The sequence below is a fragment of the Alosa sapidissima genome, chromosome 13 (genome assembly GCF_018492685.1).
Source record: "Alosa sapidissima isolate fAloSap1 chromosome 13, fAloSap1.pri, whole genome shotgun sequence".
NCBI lineage: Eukaryota > Metazoa > Chordata > Actinopteri > Clupeiformes > Clupeidae > Alosa > Alosa sapidissima.
In genome coordinates, this window is record NC_055969.1 from 9995330 (window position 1) to 10013966 (window position 18637).

General features: G+C 39.7%; 2 protein-coding genes across 2 annotated transcripts; both read left to right on the forward strand.

Moving 5' to 3' along the window:
* On the forward strand, nucleotides 1-13340 carry LOC121679901 (zinc metalloproteinase/disintegrin-like). Its single transcript, XM_042058963.1, has 6 exons — nucleotides 1-1769; nucleotides 12294-12385; nucleotides 12547-12632; nucleotides 12789-12870; nucleotides 12958-13034; nucleotides 13134-13340. The coding sequence occupies exons 1-6, from the start codon at nucleotides 1547-1549 to the stop codon at nucleotides 13270-13272; spliced, it is 699 nt and encodes a 232-aa protein (XP_041914897.1). The 5' UTR covers nucleotides 1-1546; the 3' UTR covers nucleotides 13273-13340.
* LOC121679898 (zinc metalloproteinase-disintegrin bilitoxin-1-like) lies at nucleotides 13245-18637 on the forward strand. The gene is made up of 16 exons (XM_042058960.1): nucleotides 13245-13312; nucleotides 13430-13486; nucleotides 13580-13651; nucleotides 13759-13928; nucleotides 14035-14116; nucleotides 14569-14693; nucleotides 14824-15001; nucleotides 15146-15235; nucleotides 15630-15825; nucleotides 16146-16212; nucleotides 16338-16476; nucleotides 16592-16675; nucleotides 17228-17321; nucleotides 17488-17514; nucleotides 17751-17859; nucleotides 18318-18637. Exons 3-16 carry the CDS (start codon nucleotides 13586-13588, stop codon nucleotides 18376-18378), a joined length of 1488 nt encoding a protein of 495 aa, XP_041914894.1. The 5' UTR covers nucleotides 13245-13312; nucleotides 13430-13486; nucleotides 13580-13585; the 3' UTR covers nucleotides 18379-18637.

The following is an 18637-nucleotide window of genomic DNA, read 5'->3' on the forward strand; positions in this document are numbered from 1 at the left end:
TAACAGGTGCTATGTGATTTGATGATTTGAACAACAACACGCTCTGCTCCCGCCTAAAGTGGGATGCGGGCCTAATTTGCATAGCAATACAGATATCTCTAACGTCATTTCGCCTAGTCAAAACTCTAATTCAAGATATCTATAATTACATTTTGCTATAGGCAGAATGAAAGTTATAGATATCTCCAATTTCAGATATCTCTAATCAAAACTCATTCAAGATATCTATAACTTGATAATAGATATCTACAATCAAATTATGACTATCCCTAACTCCAGTTTGAGATATCTACAACGTCATTTTGAAAACTTAAAATTCAAGATCAAAACTTAATTCAAGATATCTGAAAAGGAACATGTAGATATCTTGAATTGAGGTGAATTAAAGATATCTTCAACTGGAGTTATGACTAGTCAGAATCAAATTGTAGATATCTCTAACTGGAATTACAGAGATCTACAATTCAATTGCAGAGATCCGTAATTCACATAGTGGATATCTGCAACTGAATTGTAGATATCTGTAATGATAAACACCATTGAAATGAATGGCAAATGTGGCGTCATTTGTCCTAGGAAAAATGTGTTTTTGGATATCTAAAATGACAATTATGGATAGGAAGAATTCAATTGCGGATATCTAAAATGTTCGTTTTGACTAGGCAAATATATCTGCAATACATATCCAGTCTAGCGGGTAAATGTTAAAATGGCTTGCCATAGTGACATCATCTGCTACTGCAGCGCTCTCATGCTAACACCGCCCATTTCAGCCCGACTGGAGTGTTAATAGAGTTCATTGCAAACGCAATGTGAAACCCAGCAACCAACTGTCACATAATAATAACTAAGCTTTACTCAGATACCATCATAGATAAACCTATGTCTTTTTAAAAGATCAACCTTGATTACCCTCTATCATTTCAATTAGTAGGCTACATCTGTACAGGAGTGAAATAAAATATAGGCTATAGATTCACATAATAACAGCAGTTCTACATAATTTAAATCCATAAATATTCAGCTTCACTTTTGAGATTTTCCTACTTTTATTCCAAAAATGCGCTAAAACGTGTTTCAGCATGTTGCACATCTGATGATGAGCTCCCCACCCAGAGCCAGTGAATATTTTAGCAGCAGTAGGCTAAATATTTTAAAGCCCTGCCTCTTTTTAGGGACAGTTACGTAAATTGGGTTATGGTGGGACATTCAGAACTTTTTAGTGTTAATATCTCAGAAGTAACAGAGAAACTTAGGCTACATATAGGCATATTGTTATGCAAGCTTGTGAAAACTATTCTTTATTGTTTATTGTTTTTAATCTTTATATTCTTTATTGTTTTTGTGCATTGCTAGTATAGGCCTACCCAGTAGGATAGCCTGGTGGCACCCTTTTAAACAGTGAACTCTGAGCCGAGTAGATCATTCTCATACGGACATTACACAGGCATCAGTCACAGCCAGAGGTGATATGCCAATGTGGTAAAGATGCAGGATGTGATTACAGAGCTCAAGCTGTGCCAAGTGGCGCTCCACCTGTGATTGAATGATAGCCTTTCAACTGGAACTCCAGGGCAAACCTACTTCACTCACGTACTCTCAAATCAATCACTGTCTTTATGTGCTGCTTGCATGCCTCATCAACAAATGGCAACAAACTCCAAACACCAACAGTGTGCACTATCAGTCCTGTGTTTGTTGGATGGAGTCGTTTGAGTTTGACATGTCCAAAAGTTTCTATGTTCAACTGCTGTCTGAAGTGTGGAGAGGTAAGTGTTTTTTCTGAGCATTCTAAAGATTGCAACCAATAACCAGGCTCAGCCAACTTTAGAATGTTGAGTAACTTCATTTCCTGATAATAGGTTGATGAGGGATTATGGGATAGGCCTAAGCACTTCGTCAGCTTCTCCAGAAGCCAGGCCATGAACAAAATTCCACAAAAATGGAATTTCCACATGTACATCTGACCATTTTCGAGTGCAATATTTGTTTTTCTCCCTTTGCTGGGAAACCAGCTTTGGAGAGGGCCTGTCCTTAGACTACCCTATCACTCTCACACAGCCGCCTGGGAGGAACACACCAGGGCAGTGACGACACTGCGGATGTGGAGGTGGCCTTTCACTTCATGAATTTCTCCTGTATAAAATGTCCATTCCTCCGTACACAATCCTGTAAATGAGGAAATAAATATCAACGTTATTCATATTATACACCCTATCTGACGTCAATCATTGGTAACTACATATGCTGTGACAGCTCACATGTCTGAGAACAATGCCCTAACTGCCACCTTGTGTTCGTGACAATGTAATGGATATGATCATTGTGTGTTCCATATCACCTGGGAGCCGGAGTGGTCTTCTGTCCAGCCCCTTGTTCTGCCTATCCTTGGGTGTGTCACACAGCATATCCTGGTATTCTCTCCCCCATAGTGTTGACCGGCCTTCCTGACAATATCCTGACAAGAGAGTTAGAAAGAGAGAGTAGCCTATCACTGTTCCTATAGAGTATGTGACTTAACTTATAGAATACATTTTGTCTACTGTATATATTTTCACAAATGTAGAAAACATTTCATAAAATAGCATTTAAACTAAATATTTTTATAAAAAGAACATGTTATTTGGTGGCATAGTTACAGTATGCATAACCAGATTTTTTCCAATTCATTTCAGAAAGTGAGGGAAACTTATGGTGTATGACGTACGTTTTGAGGATGTGTCATGTGTACTATATGTTGTACGCCATCCATCCCCTGAAGCCAGGGTACATGATACGATCACACTAATTGTGTATTTGTGAATGAAAGTGATAACAGACCTATGCCACAGATATTGAGTTAGAAAGTGTAACACAGATGTCTATTCCCCATAAGATGGTATTTAGTGACAATTACAATGACACCAATTAACATTACATTAACATTAAAATGAACAGTAAAATCAAATAAAAAAATCAATACCAACATTATTAATAGGATAATAACACTAACCATAAACATAAACAAACTGCTACTCTGTAAGGAAAAAATAATTAGTGAAAGACAAGGGAAATAGATAAATGCAACGCATTTTGAGATCCCAAATCTATCACTAAAAAGCCTTTTCTTATACACATAATACATGGTGCAGTAGCATGGCTGTAAGGGGCATTTTGATTTCTCTAGTGTATGTGGCAGCGCTGCAGAAAAATGTGTTTCACTCTGAGCCTCTTGATGGCACAGAATGGAGCATAGGTGCCACCCAAGTGTGACACAGGGAAATTGCACTTTTCGAGTGATAAGCAGCTAATTAAAAATTCTGTTACAGGAGCTGGCATTAGTACAGAACGTTTAACCCATAAACAACTCTTCGTCTCTACATCTCTCATAACAACTGATTTGTTTTTTAATTCAATACGTTTTTACATTTTCTACAATTCAGCCATATTTTTTTCACCATTCAGCATCTCAAATAAGTGTGCATGTGCATTGGGATAAATACCTCACTTTATCTCATGGAAAAAAAATGTTATTCAACCTTCCCTCATTTCCTGTGTTTAACACAGCAAGACATCTTTTGCAAAATAATTAGTTGAATGAAGTCTCCACCTAGTGGTATAATGTGAATCTGTTCACTATCAACAGCTGGTGTCAAGGCTGGGGATACAGTCTCAGACTGTCACTATATGAAACAGAATATTTCTGATAACAAAACAAATAACAACCCCAATTCCAGAAAAGTTGGGATGATGTGTAAAATGTGAATAATAAATGCTATGATTGACTAATCATGCTAATCCTTTATTTAAGAGTGGTTCAAAGACAACATCAACTGTTGAAGGAGAGGAATGTTATTGTTTTTTGGAAAACGTATGTTCATTTTGAATTTGATGCCAGCAACATGTCTCAAAAAAGTTGGGACAGGGGCATGTTTAGATGTGTCGCTTCACCTCTTTTGTACCTGGCTTTATCATTTGTTCAGATCTATCTATCTGGCCATCACTGCCAACAAGCATTCTGGAGCTCTTAATTGGACTTTGCATTTGTCAACAGGAAATGTAGCCCACTATTTACATTTCCTAATAATATTTGCAACTGTAGACACCAGAACATCAAACTGCTTGGAGATTGTCTTATAGCCTTTACCTTTAACATGCCTGCCTGTCTATAATTTCCCTTCTGATGTCCTTAGACAACTCTCTCCTTTGTTTTCTCTGGCCCCTATTTAGTGAGGTGCACATGATACCATACTGAGTGACCTTTAAAGAGGCTGAATGTCTGAATACAAAATCAATTCAAACACATCTGTGATATAGTAGGGGGGCCTATATGTCTAATTTGGGGGCTTGTGGGATTCGCATGTTAATTTTTGGAGAGTATTATATCTTTGTTCTAGGGGTTCTTAAGAGTAAAAGTCTACTAAAAAGAGTCTCCATTTTTTGAAGGTTTTGAAGGACCCAAATCAAAGGTCAAATTCAGAAAAGGTCAAATTTGGTGTTTTGTCCATAAACCTCACATTGCTGGTATTATAGCATAGAGTTTGGTGCCAAAAAGCAAATATATTCTACAAGGTAGTGTGCAAAAGTGGGCGAACATAAACAATACAACATTATAAAACATTTTTAGGCTGATGATTGATCTCTTTAACAAGAAATTGTGCCTAAAATTCTCAATACTATCAATTCATGCCTATTAGTGTGCTGGAGTGTAGGCCTAGCCTGCTCTGTCAGTTCTTGTCTACACCCAGAGCACAAAGTGCAGAAATCTCTGTTAAATCAAGTTTAATAGACTTTTACATGGTATCAGCTGAAGTCTGTAAGGCCTTCAGTAGCCTATACGTAAGTGTGAAGAAAAGAAAAGGTAAAGGATCAGATAGACAAACAGACAGGTGTGTGTGTGTGTGTGTAAGAGAGAGAAAAAGAGAGACACTACCAGCATGGACGGATTCTGAACTTTCAGGCCCCTGGGCCCAGATGTATTAAGGGCCCCCCACTAATTGTTGCGGGGGACATTGTTTTTAATTTATTTGATGGGATTTCCTGTATTCTGGTGCATTTTGGGGATGGCCAATACTTTAATTCAATCAGATTCATAGCCTATGTGTTGATATGATGTGTTGATATTGAGTCAATTATTCTATGCAATGGCTCCTTGGGCCCCTGGCTTGGGCCCGTGCAGTAATCCATCCCTGACTTCCAGTGACAGTTGACTGTTGATAGCTGGCAGTGATAGGATTTAGAATATTGAATAACCTGAAGCACATAGTGCTCTGTTCTCATGGTTGGTGATATTATTGACCTTCTAGCCTTCTACATTTGAGCAAGCACATTTTCATAGTTCATGGTGGCACAGTCTAGTTTCTGAGGTGTGTCTTTCTGTTAGTCAGTTAGAATATGTGTGATGGCACACATATTCTAAAAGAAACAGATTTTGGGCTATGTATCCAGTGGCAGATATGTGTGGACTGGTGAATGACCCATCACTAGAGACATATGCCAAATTTCTTGTTTTTGTCCATGAGAGAGTTTGGAGATGGGGGTCACAGATCAGCCAACGATTACATTGTTACAGTGCAGTTATTTTACAACAGAACAAAGCAGTTTGGCACAGGAACTACTACAAATCCACCTGTAACAGTGAGCATCTGCAGCATGCTAAGATTCGCTACTAGAAATCATGTGAAGCAGGCAGGCAGTGTCTTCAGAAAAGACATAGTAGACCATCTTCTGAACCTGCAGTAACACCTGCAACTGCATCAAGTCCTTCTAGAGGGACTTTGTACACTTGTTCAGCAGCAGCTGCTGCCAGCATAGATAAGTGCTTCTTCTGTCAGAAGCAGACAAAAGAGCGTCTTCATGAGGTGTCCTCTTTCAATGCAGGCAACCAACAAAGAACTATAAGTAATATTTTGAAATCAATGACTTTTAACAGGTAGCCAGTGTAAAAATGCTAGTATTGGGGAAATATGTTCATATTTTTTGTGTGTGTTAGCAGCTGCAATTTGAATAAGCTGTAAGCTCTTTAGACAGGTATTATTACAGCCAGCATAATAGCATTATAATAGCATTACAATAGTCTATCCTTGAGATGACATAAGGACTTCCTTAAATGGTCTTGAAAATCTTTGAAATGTTCCTTAAATGGTAAAATTAAGTTTTGGTGATCTGTTTTATGTGATAACTTAGTGCTAGGTCCTGGTCAATTATAACTCCTAGGTTTTTAACACTTGTGGATGAGGTCAGTGGAAGATCACTATATGTAGCCTGTGATGTGGATAGGATATCCCTCATCTTTTTAGAACCTAAAACCATGCCTTCTGTTTTATCTGAGTTCAAAAGCAGGAATTATTCATCATTCATGTCTTTATATCTCTTATACATGTGTCAAGGCAGCGCTGAGGTCCAGGAGGACCAGTATCGATACAAGGCTAGGTTTTTTAGATAGATAGATAGATAGATAGATACTTCAAGAAATTTTGAGGGAGGGCTTAATAACAGATGTCTTAAACGACTGCATGCCCTGATAGCATTGAATTATTTATAATCTAGAGCAAAACATTATCCAGGAAGGGGAGAGCAGTCTTAAGAAGGTGAGTAGGAATTGGGTCTAGTAGACTAGTTGTAGATTTTGATGAGGAAATTGTGGAGGTGAGATCTAATATGTTGTGTATATGTAAATTAAATAAATGTTGTTTGAGGTCTCATCTGTGATTCTATGATTTTGCTATCTTTCAGCAATGGAATATTTGTATTTGGTGAAACTGATCTTTCCCCTAATTGTTTGACATACAATCATAATACTGACATACAATCATACTGTTGAAAATAAGAAAATAACTGTTTTGTGAACTTTATTCAACATAGCCAGTAATTTAGGCGAAATTTATGGTGTTAATTATAGTGTAATATACAATTTCACAAAAATAGGGTTAAAACAGGTAAATAAAAAATGGAGACATCATTTTTCTCCATGTTCAATGACCTCTAAAGACAGTCCAACCACTCTCCAAAAATTAACATTTCAATCCCACAGAAACCACATAGGCCCCCTGACTAATACTAATGAAAGTGAAATGATATTGAAACATCACTCCAATCCAATGATTATCTTTGGTACCAAACAAATCTGTCTGAGACAGTTTTTAGAATATCTTTACAAAAGACACAATAAATTATCTCTTGTCTCTATTACATACCAGATACAACTTTACATGTCAGCACTTTTCAGGGTGAAATTAAACTTTCTTTCAATGAGCTGTAAGGTTACCAATACATTTGACCAGGCCTGTATTTACCAAAAATGTTATACCCTAATTCAAAGCCAAGGAAGTATTTTAACAAAGCTTGCAGTTCAACAAAATAAATCTTATGAATCATGGAACTGCCATGCAGCCAGTGAATCATGTGGGCCATGTCTGCTGTGGCACGTTTTCTCTTCAAGTGTTTAAGCAAGCAGCAGTGAATAAGTCTAGTTGGGGAAATAAGCAGTGATGGCAACACTTCAATGAGTAAGAGTTTGCTTCCTTGTTCCTTGTAATCCATTTGCTAAGCTTGTTCAAATACAAACAACTATAGATACAGTAAATCCTTAAACCAACTCCATGCATTGTTCTTTCCCCTCCAGAAAGCATTTTTGTTCCATCTAAGGTGAGGCTAAATAACCTGAGCATTTGATGAAGCTCTTTTACGATGACAAACACAGTCTTGATGCATGAGACCAAGACATCGCCCCACAGTCTTAGCAGGTGTGTTCTTACAATATCTGCAAACCAGTGGTGGAATGTAACGTACTTAAGTAAATTTTCCACGTATTTACTTTTGACTTTTACTTCGTTACATTTTGCAGCAATTATCTGTACTTTTACTCCGCTACATTTCTACAACACCATCGTTCCTTTTTACATTTTATGATCAGTTTTTTTTTCTCTTTGACAAACACGTTTGTTTCACCAGGGGGCTGGGTTGCTACCAAAGATAGAGCGCTACGTGCCCGCTTCTAAATCTTTGAAACTAGTCTTGACCAGACAAAGTGTGAGCTTGTAGCCATCTTCATTCGGTAGGCTATATTCACCAGACCATGGCTATACTGGACATGCAACTGTGTTCTGTGCCCTGAGCATATGCTTGCCTTTCTCTGTCTATTATCTGCAGCGCTAGGGCCTCCTCTCCGATGAGATTGCAAGTCCGCGGAGCAGCGAAGTTACAGGCTATGCCCATGCGTCTGTCACACATCTGATCATTTGCGGCACATGAATGGTAGACTATAGAACCGCTGTCCGAAAAAAACTAAACATGTTCCAGATTAAAATATTTTTTAATTGTGTGATCAAATAAAGAGGCATAGGCTAGCCTACATTTGGGGGGTAGTAAAGTGAGCGCCCATTCAATGTTTATGCGCGTCTGCGCAAGTGAAACTGAACCTTATCATCAAGACACCTTTCTCAACAACTTTTCTGTTCAATCTGGACCGGCAGAATTGGCATTATGATCCACCGGACGTTTCCCTTGTCTATCCCGATAAACTTCAGGCTCTCGTGTTTTACAGAATGATACTTAACTCAGCAGATCACACTAGATAACCAGAATTAGTCCAGAATTGTAAGTCAGAATGTAAACTGGGCCACGGATGGTAAGCACAATCACATCAGCTTAAAACTATCTAGCCTAGTATAACCTAAAACTATAGCTTTATTAAAATGCCACACCTCATAGGCTACTGTTTTTTTTTATTATTCGAATAGGCCTATAGATATTAAGATAATAAATCATTATGCAAGTACTTTTACTTTTAATACTTAAAGTACATTTAAAATCATGTACTTTTTACTTTTACTATAGGGTTGGCATTGTGGTAGCCTACTTTTACTTTTACTAAAGTAAATATTTCTCTGCTTATTTGTACTTTTACTTAGGCTAAGTACTGAGTTTCAGTACTTCCTCCACCACTGCTGCAAACATGAAAAAGGAGGCTTGGCAAAAGATAGCAACGGTGAACATGAGAGGCACCTACAGAACAGTTAAGAACAGTTAACTCAAGTATGATTGGCATAAAAACAATCATTGAACAAAATAAAGCAAACATTCGCATGCTTTCATGACGTAGGCTTTTTACGCTAAACTAGTGACATGAAAGACTGCTCCTAAACATACATGACCTTAATTGCAGGAAGAAGAAATGAATCAAAAAACACACAAACATGTTTTGTGGGTGTCATAAAGGGATTCTTAGTACACTAAGAATCAGGGATTAGAAATGGTTCAAAGAAAACCGGAAAAGAACACTATTTTTGGATGAAAGTAAGCGAAAACGCGAACAAAACCAATTTTACTTGTTCCGAAGTGAAAACGCTATTTTCAATTTAAGATAACCGGTTACGGTATTTATCGTTCTGATGAACCTTTCTTTGAATATTATTCAAAAGTCCATAGGCTTGGAAAGTCACCTGCCCACACAGCTGTTCCTCAGACCCCTTAAAGTATTAATTTAGTCAGATCTTATGAATTTGTGTCTCCCCTGTATATGCCTAGTAGTATAAGTTGATAAGAAGGATTTTCATATCCAACACTATCTAACTGCCTTTTCCAAGTATGTAGCCTATGTGAAGTAACATACTACCCGAGACCCTATCTAGGCCTAGTGTCATGCAGTTCATAGCACCACATATAGGTTAGGCTATTACAGGGCTTAAAGCAAGGATATTTTCTGTGCTTGAAGTTAGGCTATCAGACATTTTTGAAGATCTATTAGGATATCTAATGTGCTTTGTTTGCTTTAAGCTTTAAGGCTGTTGGGCAGAAAAAAAGGCTATATATTGTGTCACCACCTCCACCGGCCATAAATCAATTTGTAAAGGCAATGTCATTTTTAAAGGAACATTATTAACCGTTCTTCTGTAACAATAAAAAAAATAATGTTTTTGCTCAGAACGAACCGAAATGAAAATCATTTCATGTTTTAAGTCCCTGCTATAGGGATTGTTCGTACACTAGGGATTGTTCACATCTGACGATGATGTTGACTTGTTTTTGTCTGGGGTGGTGGTGGGTAGTAGGTGTGTGAATGTGTGTGTGTGTGTGTGTGTGTGTGTGTGTGTGTGTGTGGGGAGGGGGGGATGCATGATCATGTCTAAAGAGTGTAAAAAATGTAAACTGATATGGATAAGAGGAGAAACAATGTCAACACACAAAATAAATAGAAGGGAGGGTGACTGTTAATCTTATTACTGTATTACTGATTGGTAATAGTGAGTTAGTGTTGCACAATGCACCGAAACTCAAAAGGTATTGTGATACCCTAAATGTAAAAACATTACAATACCCCGTTTAAATCTGATTTTTAAATAAAAAGCCATATTTGATATCTTTTCAAATAATAAAAGAAAAATAGTGCAATTTTCTGTCATACGCTTGTTCTATTAGTTCTATTGCTGATGTTTAAGGTTTGTTTCAGTGTTGGTATTGAGAAACAGCATATTATTGTAATATTTGCTTTGAGAAAACACCGCTGTGAGTAAAGCAGAGCTGTGAGACACAAGGCAGTGAGGAAGTCAAACAATTTAAATGTGAGTGATTATAGGACAGACTGTAAATCTAGTGTTGTGTGTCTGGAGGGAGTGGCAGGTTTTATAAAAAGGGTCAAATGTGACTGCAAAGACACACAAGTTCAGCATATCCCAACACATCAACCATGAGAGGGACATACGCCTTATGTGAGATGCTCACCATAATATCTTTGCTTCACATCTCTGGTAAGACCACGGATTATTTGAACGTTTTGATTGATGGCTTAATGTGAACAATGCTCATTATTCCATACCCAGCAGGCTATGTGATTACATGCATACAGTGTATGAGTGTATGAACAATGTATGAGTTTCAATATATATGACACATTACACCACTTTATGTTCTCTTTGGCTTCTTGGCATTGCTACATTGTGATTGCATTACTATGTCATTGTCTATGAAAGCTAATGGAAGAACAACTATGGTGTAGACTATCATTTCTGGATAGATACTGTATATTGTCTTAACTAGAGAGGGCATTTGTTTCATAACATGTTTATCATCTGCTTAAAATAATATAAAGCTGAGCTGGGACATTCGATTTATGCTATGAGTCATGTTTTGCACAAAATAATAATAAAGAAAATAGCATTTACTTCTGTAGGCCTCTGTGTGATAAGGCACAGACCAAACACCAATATTTGCCAGACTTAACCCTTGTAAGGTGTTCGGGTCTGTGGGACACATTTTCAATGTTTGCTAAAATAAAAAATATGCAATTTATTATTTCTTGTAACTCAAACTGATTGGCCTTGGCTCATTTTCTGTGAAGAGCATAAAAAATAACTTATTTTCAATGACTGCACACATACACCCGCCCTACACATAACTATTACACATGTGGTGTTCGGGTCTACTAATTGTAGGTGCTATATACCTTAATTGTGCCCTCCTAACTGGGCCTGCTGTGTGTGTGTGTGTGTGTGTGTGTGTGCATGTCAGAGTGTAGGTGTCTGTGCGGGAATGTTGTCTTTCTGCATCTGGTATTCCCACACAAAGTTAGAAAATTGCTACATTTCAAGCACTTTCACCCGTTCTGATTAAGTTCTGAGAAATAAGCATCAATAATGATAAAAAAAATCTTGTTTCTATTTTTTTTAACCTTTTTTATAATTGTTCACTGGAACATTGTCTAAGTAACAAAAATAACACCTTACAAGGGTTAAGAAAATCAATCAATAACTTATAATGCTGCACTTGAGGCTGATGAATAGCCTTCACCTACTAACACACATTCCGAGACTAATGGCAGAATGTGATAAGAATAATATGCAGCTAGGCTTCACTAGTCAGATGATCTGACAGAGGGGAGAGTGGCAAACACATCAATGTGTCCAGTGATACTTGACCATATAGAGTTGCTTATGTTAAGACAACTATGAAATTGCGTTGTAGGCTATTAGTGAGCACTTTCTAGACCTATAAAGTAGCCTATGAAGTAATCACAATGTCAAAGCTTTCGGTGGAAAAATCCGTTTGAGAGAAGGTCCCTCTATGAAAGCTCATTGTTATTGAAAGGTGTGTTGTTAGATGACCCAATGATAGCATAATCACGCTGGTTAGAAATTACATGCTTTTATCAATTCTAGTCAGTTTTGAAAGGCATTTGGGAAGACAGAATGAGCCTTTACAAATGCACTAACCTGACGTATGTTTAAAGCTGAATGCAGAGTGGATTAAGTCTACGTCATGATGACGGTGGAAAAAAATACTGAGGATGGCGCAAATTACAGTGTCTCTGTGTTTAGAGGGATGGCTGCGAGAACAGATGGTAAACAGGAGGGAGTACGAGGTGGTGCGCCCGGTAAAACTGCATCATCGGTACGGCAGAGACACAAAGGTGACCTTTCTTGCTGAGCTTACGTCTCAAAGAACACATTTGGATATGCTGTGCCAGAGTAATATGCATAATTCAAACACCCCTTCATATGTTCATTTGGATATGCTGTGCCAGAGTAATATGCATCATTCAAACACCCCTTCATTTGTTCAACTTCACAGCTGTTCGGAACAGAGTCACAAGACGAAGTTAACTATAGACTAAAATTGAATGGGAAGGACATTGAGATTCACTTGCAAAAGAACCGGTGAGTGAACAGGAGGAGCAGTTCTCTCACGTTTGCCGCTCTCACTTTAGACATGACATTCTCTACGTATGATATAGGACAGAGACATTTGAGTATGAGTATATACAAAATATGCCAAGTCTATTTCTCACCACTCGCTTTTTATATTTCCCTTAGATTGCTGATAAGCAAAGACTATACCGAGACGCACTATACCAATACGGGAACAAGGGTGACAACGCCTTACACGCAGGATCAGGTGAGGTGTTAGGGAGCCTTCTTAGGGCTAATTTGATTTAGGCTCTTTTCAGACCCCAACACCTAAACACTACATTTCTCATTTTAGAATCAGTGCTATTATCTTGGGAAGATTGTTGGCGACAGTCAATCAGCCACCAGCATGAGTACCTGCCACGGCCTCAGGTGTGTGTTTGAGAATAGCTTGTCTCTATTTGGTGCGGATTATTATTGAAGCCGTTCAAGGAAACCTTATATGTCTGACTGTTGTTTCTGTTGTTTCAGTGGATTCATCAGGGTTGCAGGGCAGGAGTATGTGATTGAGCCGTTGGCGGGGACAGACACCGGGGACCACATAGTGGTGAAGTACAGCAACCTGCGCCGGGTTCCGTTGAACTGCGGCGTCAACGAGTGTAGAGAATGAGTTTCCGGTCCTTGCCGAAGGAGGGCGCGCCCAAACCACAGTAAGAAAGTGGAGTTAAATCAAGTCAAAAATCGCTTTACCATGCTATTATTATGCAGTGTTACAAATAGTGATGTCAGCCCCTTATACAGCTTACTTAACCCAACTATTTTTGCAGTCTCCTCTGGATATACAGAAATACATTGAGGTGTTCATAGTAGTGGATCACAGTGAGGTGAGGGGCGATAAAATAGGCTACTGTATGACCTAAAACATAGCTGTTTATGTAAAATATTTTATTTTGATTAGTTTTTATATTCTGTTGTAGTACCTTATGATGCAGCAAGACACTGACAAAATCAGGAGGAGGATGTTCGAGATATTGAATTTTGTGAACATGGTAAGTTAATTAAACCTTACTCACTTAGGTCTATTGATGAAACTCCGAATTGATTTTCTGTAATAAGACAGTGGGCCTACCAATCCACATCTTAAAATCATCTCCAGGTATACAGACCTCTACATACTGCAGTTGTCCTTGTAGGACTAGAGATATGGAAAGACAAAGATCAGATCCCTGTTGTGAAAAACAGTGGGGCGACTTTGAATACTTTTACAGATTGGAATAAGAACGTCCTCGAGAAAATCAGGAAACATGACAACGCTCAGCTGATAACGTAAGTTTATCATCAAAGTTCATGGCCACTATCACAGCTTCCTCTTTTTAGTCCACTTTGACACCACGATGTGACTGTTTTTACCTCTCTACCACTTATAATTCAGGGCAGTGCAGTTCGACAAAGGAATTCTTGGCTCCGCCTATATTGGAACAATGTGTGGAAAATACTCCACTGGAGTAGTGCAGGTACTAAATTTCAATCATTAAATCAATTAAGATGGCTTATTTTTAGTAGATGATCTATAGATCTTGATTTGGCACTCAAATCTGATAAGCAATATATATGCTCTATTATCCTGATAGCTGATGAAAAGTTTACTGGGTTTTCAAGTTTTCAATTTTCACCACTTATAACTTTACAATGGTCAAAGTGTATTAGCCAACACAACCATGTCTGCTAATACCTTTGTGAGGGGACTCAAAAGGACATGTCTTCCAGGAGTTAATAAGTTTAATAGTGTTTAGAAGACCTGTTTGGTCACATATGCTATTGCATTATCATATACATGATCTGTGCTCTGTGAAAACAACTCCAACAGTACGATTCTAGACAAAAACTAATCAGAGAACACAGACCAGAGAACTGAGACACTAGACTTTTATGAAGCCCTGTTGTCCTCTGTGTCAACGTCACACAGGATCACAGCAGGGATGTCATCCTCACGGCGGCAACGTTTGCTCATGAGCTGGGGCACAATCTGAATATGCAACACGACAGCAGCCACTGCTCCTGCAAGGATTGCATCATGACCAGCCATCTCAGGTAGGACGACGTTGAAAAAAAAAAGACACCATACGCTTACATGTAACACTCAAATACATACGCAGACACAAGGTGTCAGAGGATCTCATTACACTGTTTACCTGAAAAAGCATCCATCTCTCTATCTCAGCGGTGGCTCGCATCCGAGACAGTTCAGCAGCTGCAGTAAGGAGGCTTACACCTCCTTCCTGGAGAGGCCAGGCATCATGGCCTGCCTTATAGTCAACCCGTTTCACAGAACCCTGATCCCCGTGTGCGGGAATAGCCTCCTGGAAGAGGGCGAACAGTGCGACTGTGGCTCTCCAGAGGTAATGTAACTAGTGCATAAGCTGTTTGGATGTTTGGAAAACGGAAAAACAACCAAATGAATACTGAGTCTGACCTGCATCTCTGGTGTGTTGTATCTGCTGAGAGGACACATGAATACCTGTCTGTACCTCTGTACTCTGCAGGGGTGCACCAATCCATGCTGTGATGCGACGTCCTGCAAATTCACTAAAGGAGCTCAGTGTGATAAAGGAGAGTGCTGCAAGGACTGCAGGGTAATGCAACGCCACAATCCACCCCACAATGCCCAGGGTAAACAAGGCTGTTATGGCCCCGTAAGGCTGTCACGGGGGCAGCCGTGGCCTACTGGTTAGCGCTTCGGACTTGGAACCGGGACCGAACCCCGACCAGTAGGAACGGCTAAAGTGCCCTTGAGCAAGGCACCTAATCCCTCACTGCTCCTTGAGTGCCGCTGTAGCAGGCAGCTCACTGCGTCGGGATTAGTGTGTGATTCACCTCACTGTGTACTGAGTGTGTTTCACTAATTCACGGATTGGGATAAATGCAGAGACCAAATTTCCCTCACGGGATCAAAAGAGTATATATACTTACACTTATACTTGTTATTTATTCATAGGCATCACATCTGTTCTCTTGGTTTCACTGCAGTTCATCCAGTTCACCAAGCAGTGCAGGGCCCAGGTGGATGAGTGTGACCTCCCAGAGTACTGCACGGGCTCCTCCGCTCACTGTCCAGATGACACCTTCCTGCAGGACGGCACCCCCTGCGCACATGACACAGGGTACTGCTTCAATGGCCAGTGCCCTAACAGGGCGGAGCAGTGCAAGGCAGTGGGTGGAAATGGTAAGCACTCTGCTGCCCTCTCTGGACACTTTCACTCAAAAAAGTTGTCTGCAGCCGGGTAATAGTGTGTTGATGGCGCAAGGGGGATTATAAAGAGATAATAACGCAACATGGATGCAAGATGAAACATCATATGAACTCTTTATTTAAACTATTTGTTATGTTGCAATGCCTGAGGTCAGCTTGTCACACACTATGTCACGTGGTAGAAAAAAGGAACCCCCCCCCTCTCTCTCTCACACACACACACTATCTCTCACACACACTCACAGAAAGAAAAGGAAGAAACTTACTAAAATTATAACAATGTTACCTTTCAGATACAAAGGAGGCTGAAGACCATTGCTATCATTCTAACTCTTCACTCCATCATGGTAACTCTTCAAAGTAAGCAGTTAACAAATGAGATAATGTGACATACAAAGATTGCAACAAATAAAACACACCATACAGTACACTGTACTCCATTCAAAACAAACCTAAGGCTAAAACACACTTCTTTTTTCCTATAGGGATGCAATGTGTGAAATGCTGCTGTGCACCAGTGGAAACAAAGATCAGTCCAACGATACATGCACAGACGTCATCTCACCTAGCAACAGATCAGACCACAACCAGGTTCTAAATGGCACCAAGTGTGGTGAAGGGCAGGTAAACCCACAGGAAAACCCAACTAATGCAAATAAAGATGACTAAGCCGTGAACATTATGTTAATCACAGTGTGCGGTTGTTGCATTTGTTAAGTGCTTGTGTTTCTTCATTTAGGTTTGCATGAGTAATAAGTGTGTGGAGCTGGGGAATGTATATACCACGAATAACTGCAAAGAGAAATGCATGTGGACACATAAGGTAAGGACTGTGTACATGTATTGCAATGTTAAAGATGATAACATACTCTAGCCTACACTGTGCTGCAGGAATTAATATGAGCATAACTCTGCTTGGGAGAGTCGACATTATGCTACACCTGCATTCTGTACTGTAGCAGTGTTTCAAGGCTAAAAGTCTAAAAGTTAAAACCAGGGGGCACTGTGGTGCAAGCGGCAGCTGCAACTAGACCATACTCAGGTCCAAGTGCCCACGGGACCCGGGTTTAAATCCGGCCAGTGGTCATTTCCTGATCTGACCCCATCTCACTCCCACTCACTTCCTGTCACTCTTCACTGTCCTATCTGAATAACAGCAAAAAGCTCAAAAAATATACTTTAAAAAAAGAAAAAGCTTAACCTCATCTGAGTTCCACATCTGGCAGTTTATAGTTTTCCTTCAGCAGCTATGTCCTTCAGTGAGTCTATCGATAGCATAAGCTGACAGGTGCCATTATCAAAAGACTGCCACATTAGTATTTTCCAATGCAGTGTGTGCTGAAATCAACACTGTATTTTAACCCTATGTTCAAAGGTGTGCAACAATAAACAGGAGTGTCAGTGCGAAGCAGGCTGGATCCCACCTCTTTGTGACAAGAAGTATCAAGGGGGCTTGGGTTTAACTCAAAGTGAGTTCTATAACTGTATCAAACTTGTCATCACAAGGTCATTCATTGCTGTCATTAAATGGCTGATGTGGTTACTTTAAAGACAATGATTACTGATTCCGTTTACTTTTGCACAGAAGTATAACACTAACAACATTTTCACATCTCTCTCTTGGTGTCACTACAGGTCATCATCCCTCAATACTTTCAAAAGGTGAGAATAGAAAGCTGAGTCTGTTTACATGTGCAGTTTACCAAGACAACACCAACCACCACACACCACACTCATAGCTACCCTCATGGACATATTTTCTCATTCCAAAATCTCACGTTGCTCCATAGATCGATGCTATGGGGCAACATCTTTGTGTCATAACTCACCAAGAGTTAATCGACGTGGAAGGGTTCCGTGCAACCCTCGTATTGAGAGGCTCTTTTATCTTCCTGCAGGCGGAATCATTGCTATTGTGGTTGTCATAGCGGCAGCTGTCTTGGCTCTAGTATTGGTCAAAGCTGTGTGCTTCTGCAGAAAGAGAGACACACCTATCAGCCAGCACAGGTAGGCCTACCGCTCGCACTGTACCACTGAGAGAATGGAACTCTGCCCCTTACATCACTAAATACAGTTTCACTCCTACTTGCACAATGAATGACAAGTTAACAGTGATCATTGTTTGTATATCTTGAGCCAAAGTCCTACAATAGAAATAAGTGGTATCCTACTTGTACATATTATTGGCAATGTAACTGGTGCTGCTATTTCGTTTGGGATGACTTTGCATCTTCTCTTACCCAGCCACTCTTCAGATAACCCAACCCAACCCAAGCCAGGGATTGGATAACTCTGCCTTCAACCAGTAGCAAGAATATGTGTATGCAAACGTGTATGCAATCAATGTGCCCATGCAGGTACTGCCATTTGAGCCAGCTGTTCCATACACCATACTGACCACTATACTAAGACACATCAATTTGCAATGAGATGGACTTGATGTCATCTTATTTAACCCTGAACAGGTACTACCAACATATCCCTACCCTACTGTTTGAGCTGCAGAGGAGTCTGGTGAGCATCTAAGGGTGGGGATGAAGATCCCCTAGGCCTGAGACCCCTCTCCTCTTCTGGGTTGGCCTGTGCTCTGGTCAGTCGCTCTCGGCAGCACATCCATCATCCTCCTCCTCTACAGCAGGGATTTCCAAACTGTGGTATGTGTACCACCGGTGGTACACGAGCATCCACTAGGGGGTACGCAAGTTGAATTGGGCAATGTCGGAAAGGTGTTTTTTTAAAAAAAAATTTTTTTTAAATCTTAAACCTATGTTCTCTTTGTTCTTTG

Coding starts and splice junctions, on each gene's coding strand:
- LOC121679901 (XM_042058963.1), top strand. CDS start 1,547: ATGATAGCCTTTCAACTGGAACTCCAGGGCAAACCTACTTCACTCACG. Junction 12,386..12,546: donor GGTACGGCAGAGACACAAAG/GTGACCTTTCTT, acceptor TCAACTTCACAG/CTGTTCGGAACAGAGTCACA. Junction 12,633..12,788: donor ATTCACTTGCAAAAGAACCG/GTGAGTGAACAG, acceptor TATTTCCCTTAG/ATTGCTGATAAGCAAAGACT.
- LOC121679898 (XM_042058960.1), top strand. CDS start 13,586: ATGATGCAGCAAGACACTGACAAAATCAGGAGGAGGATGTTCGAGATA. Junction 14,117..14,568: donor ACTCCACTGGAGTAGTGCAG/GTACTAAATTTC, acceptor AACGTCACACAG/GATCACAGCAGGGATGTCAT. Junction 16,477..16,591: donor CCAAGTGTGGTGAAGGGCAG/GTAAACCCACAG, acceptor TTCTTCATTTAG/GTTTGCATGAGTAATAAGTG.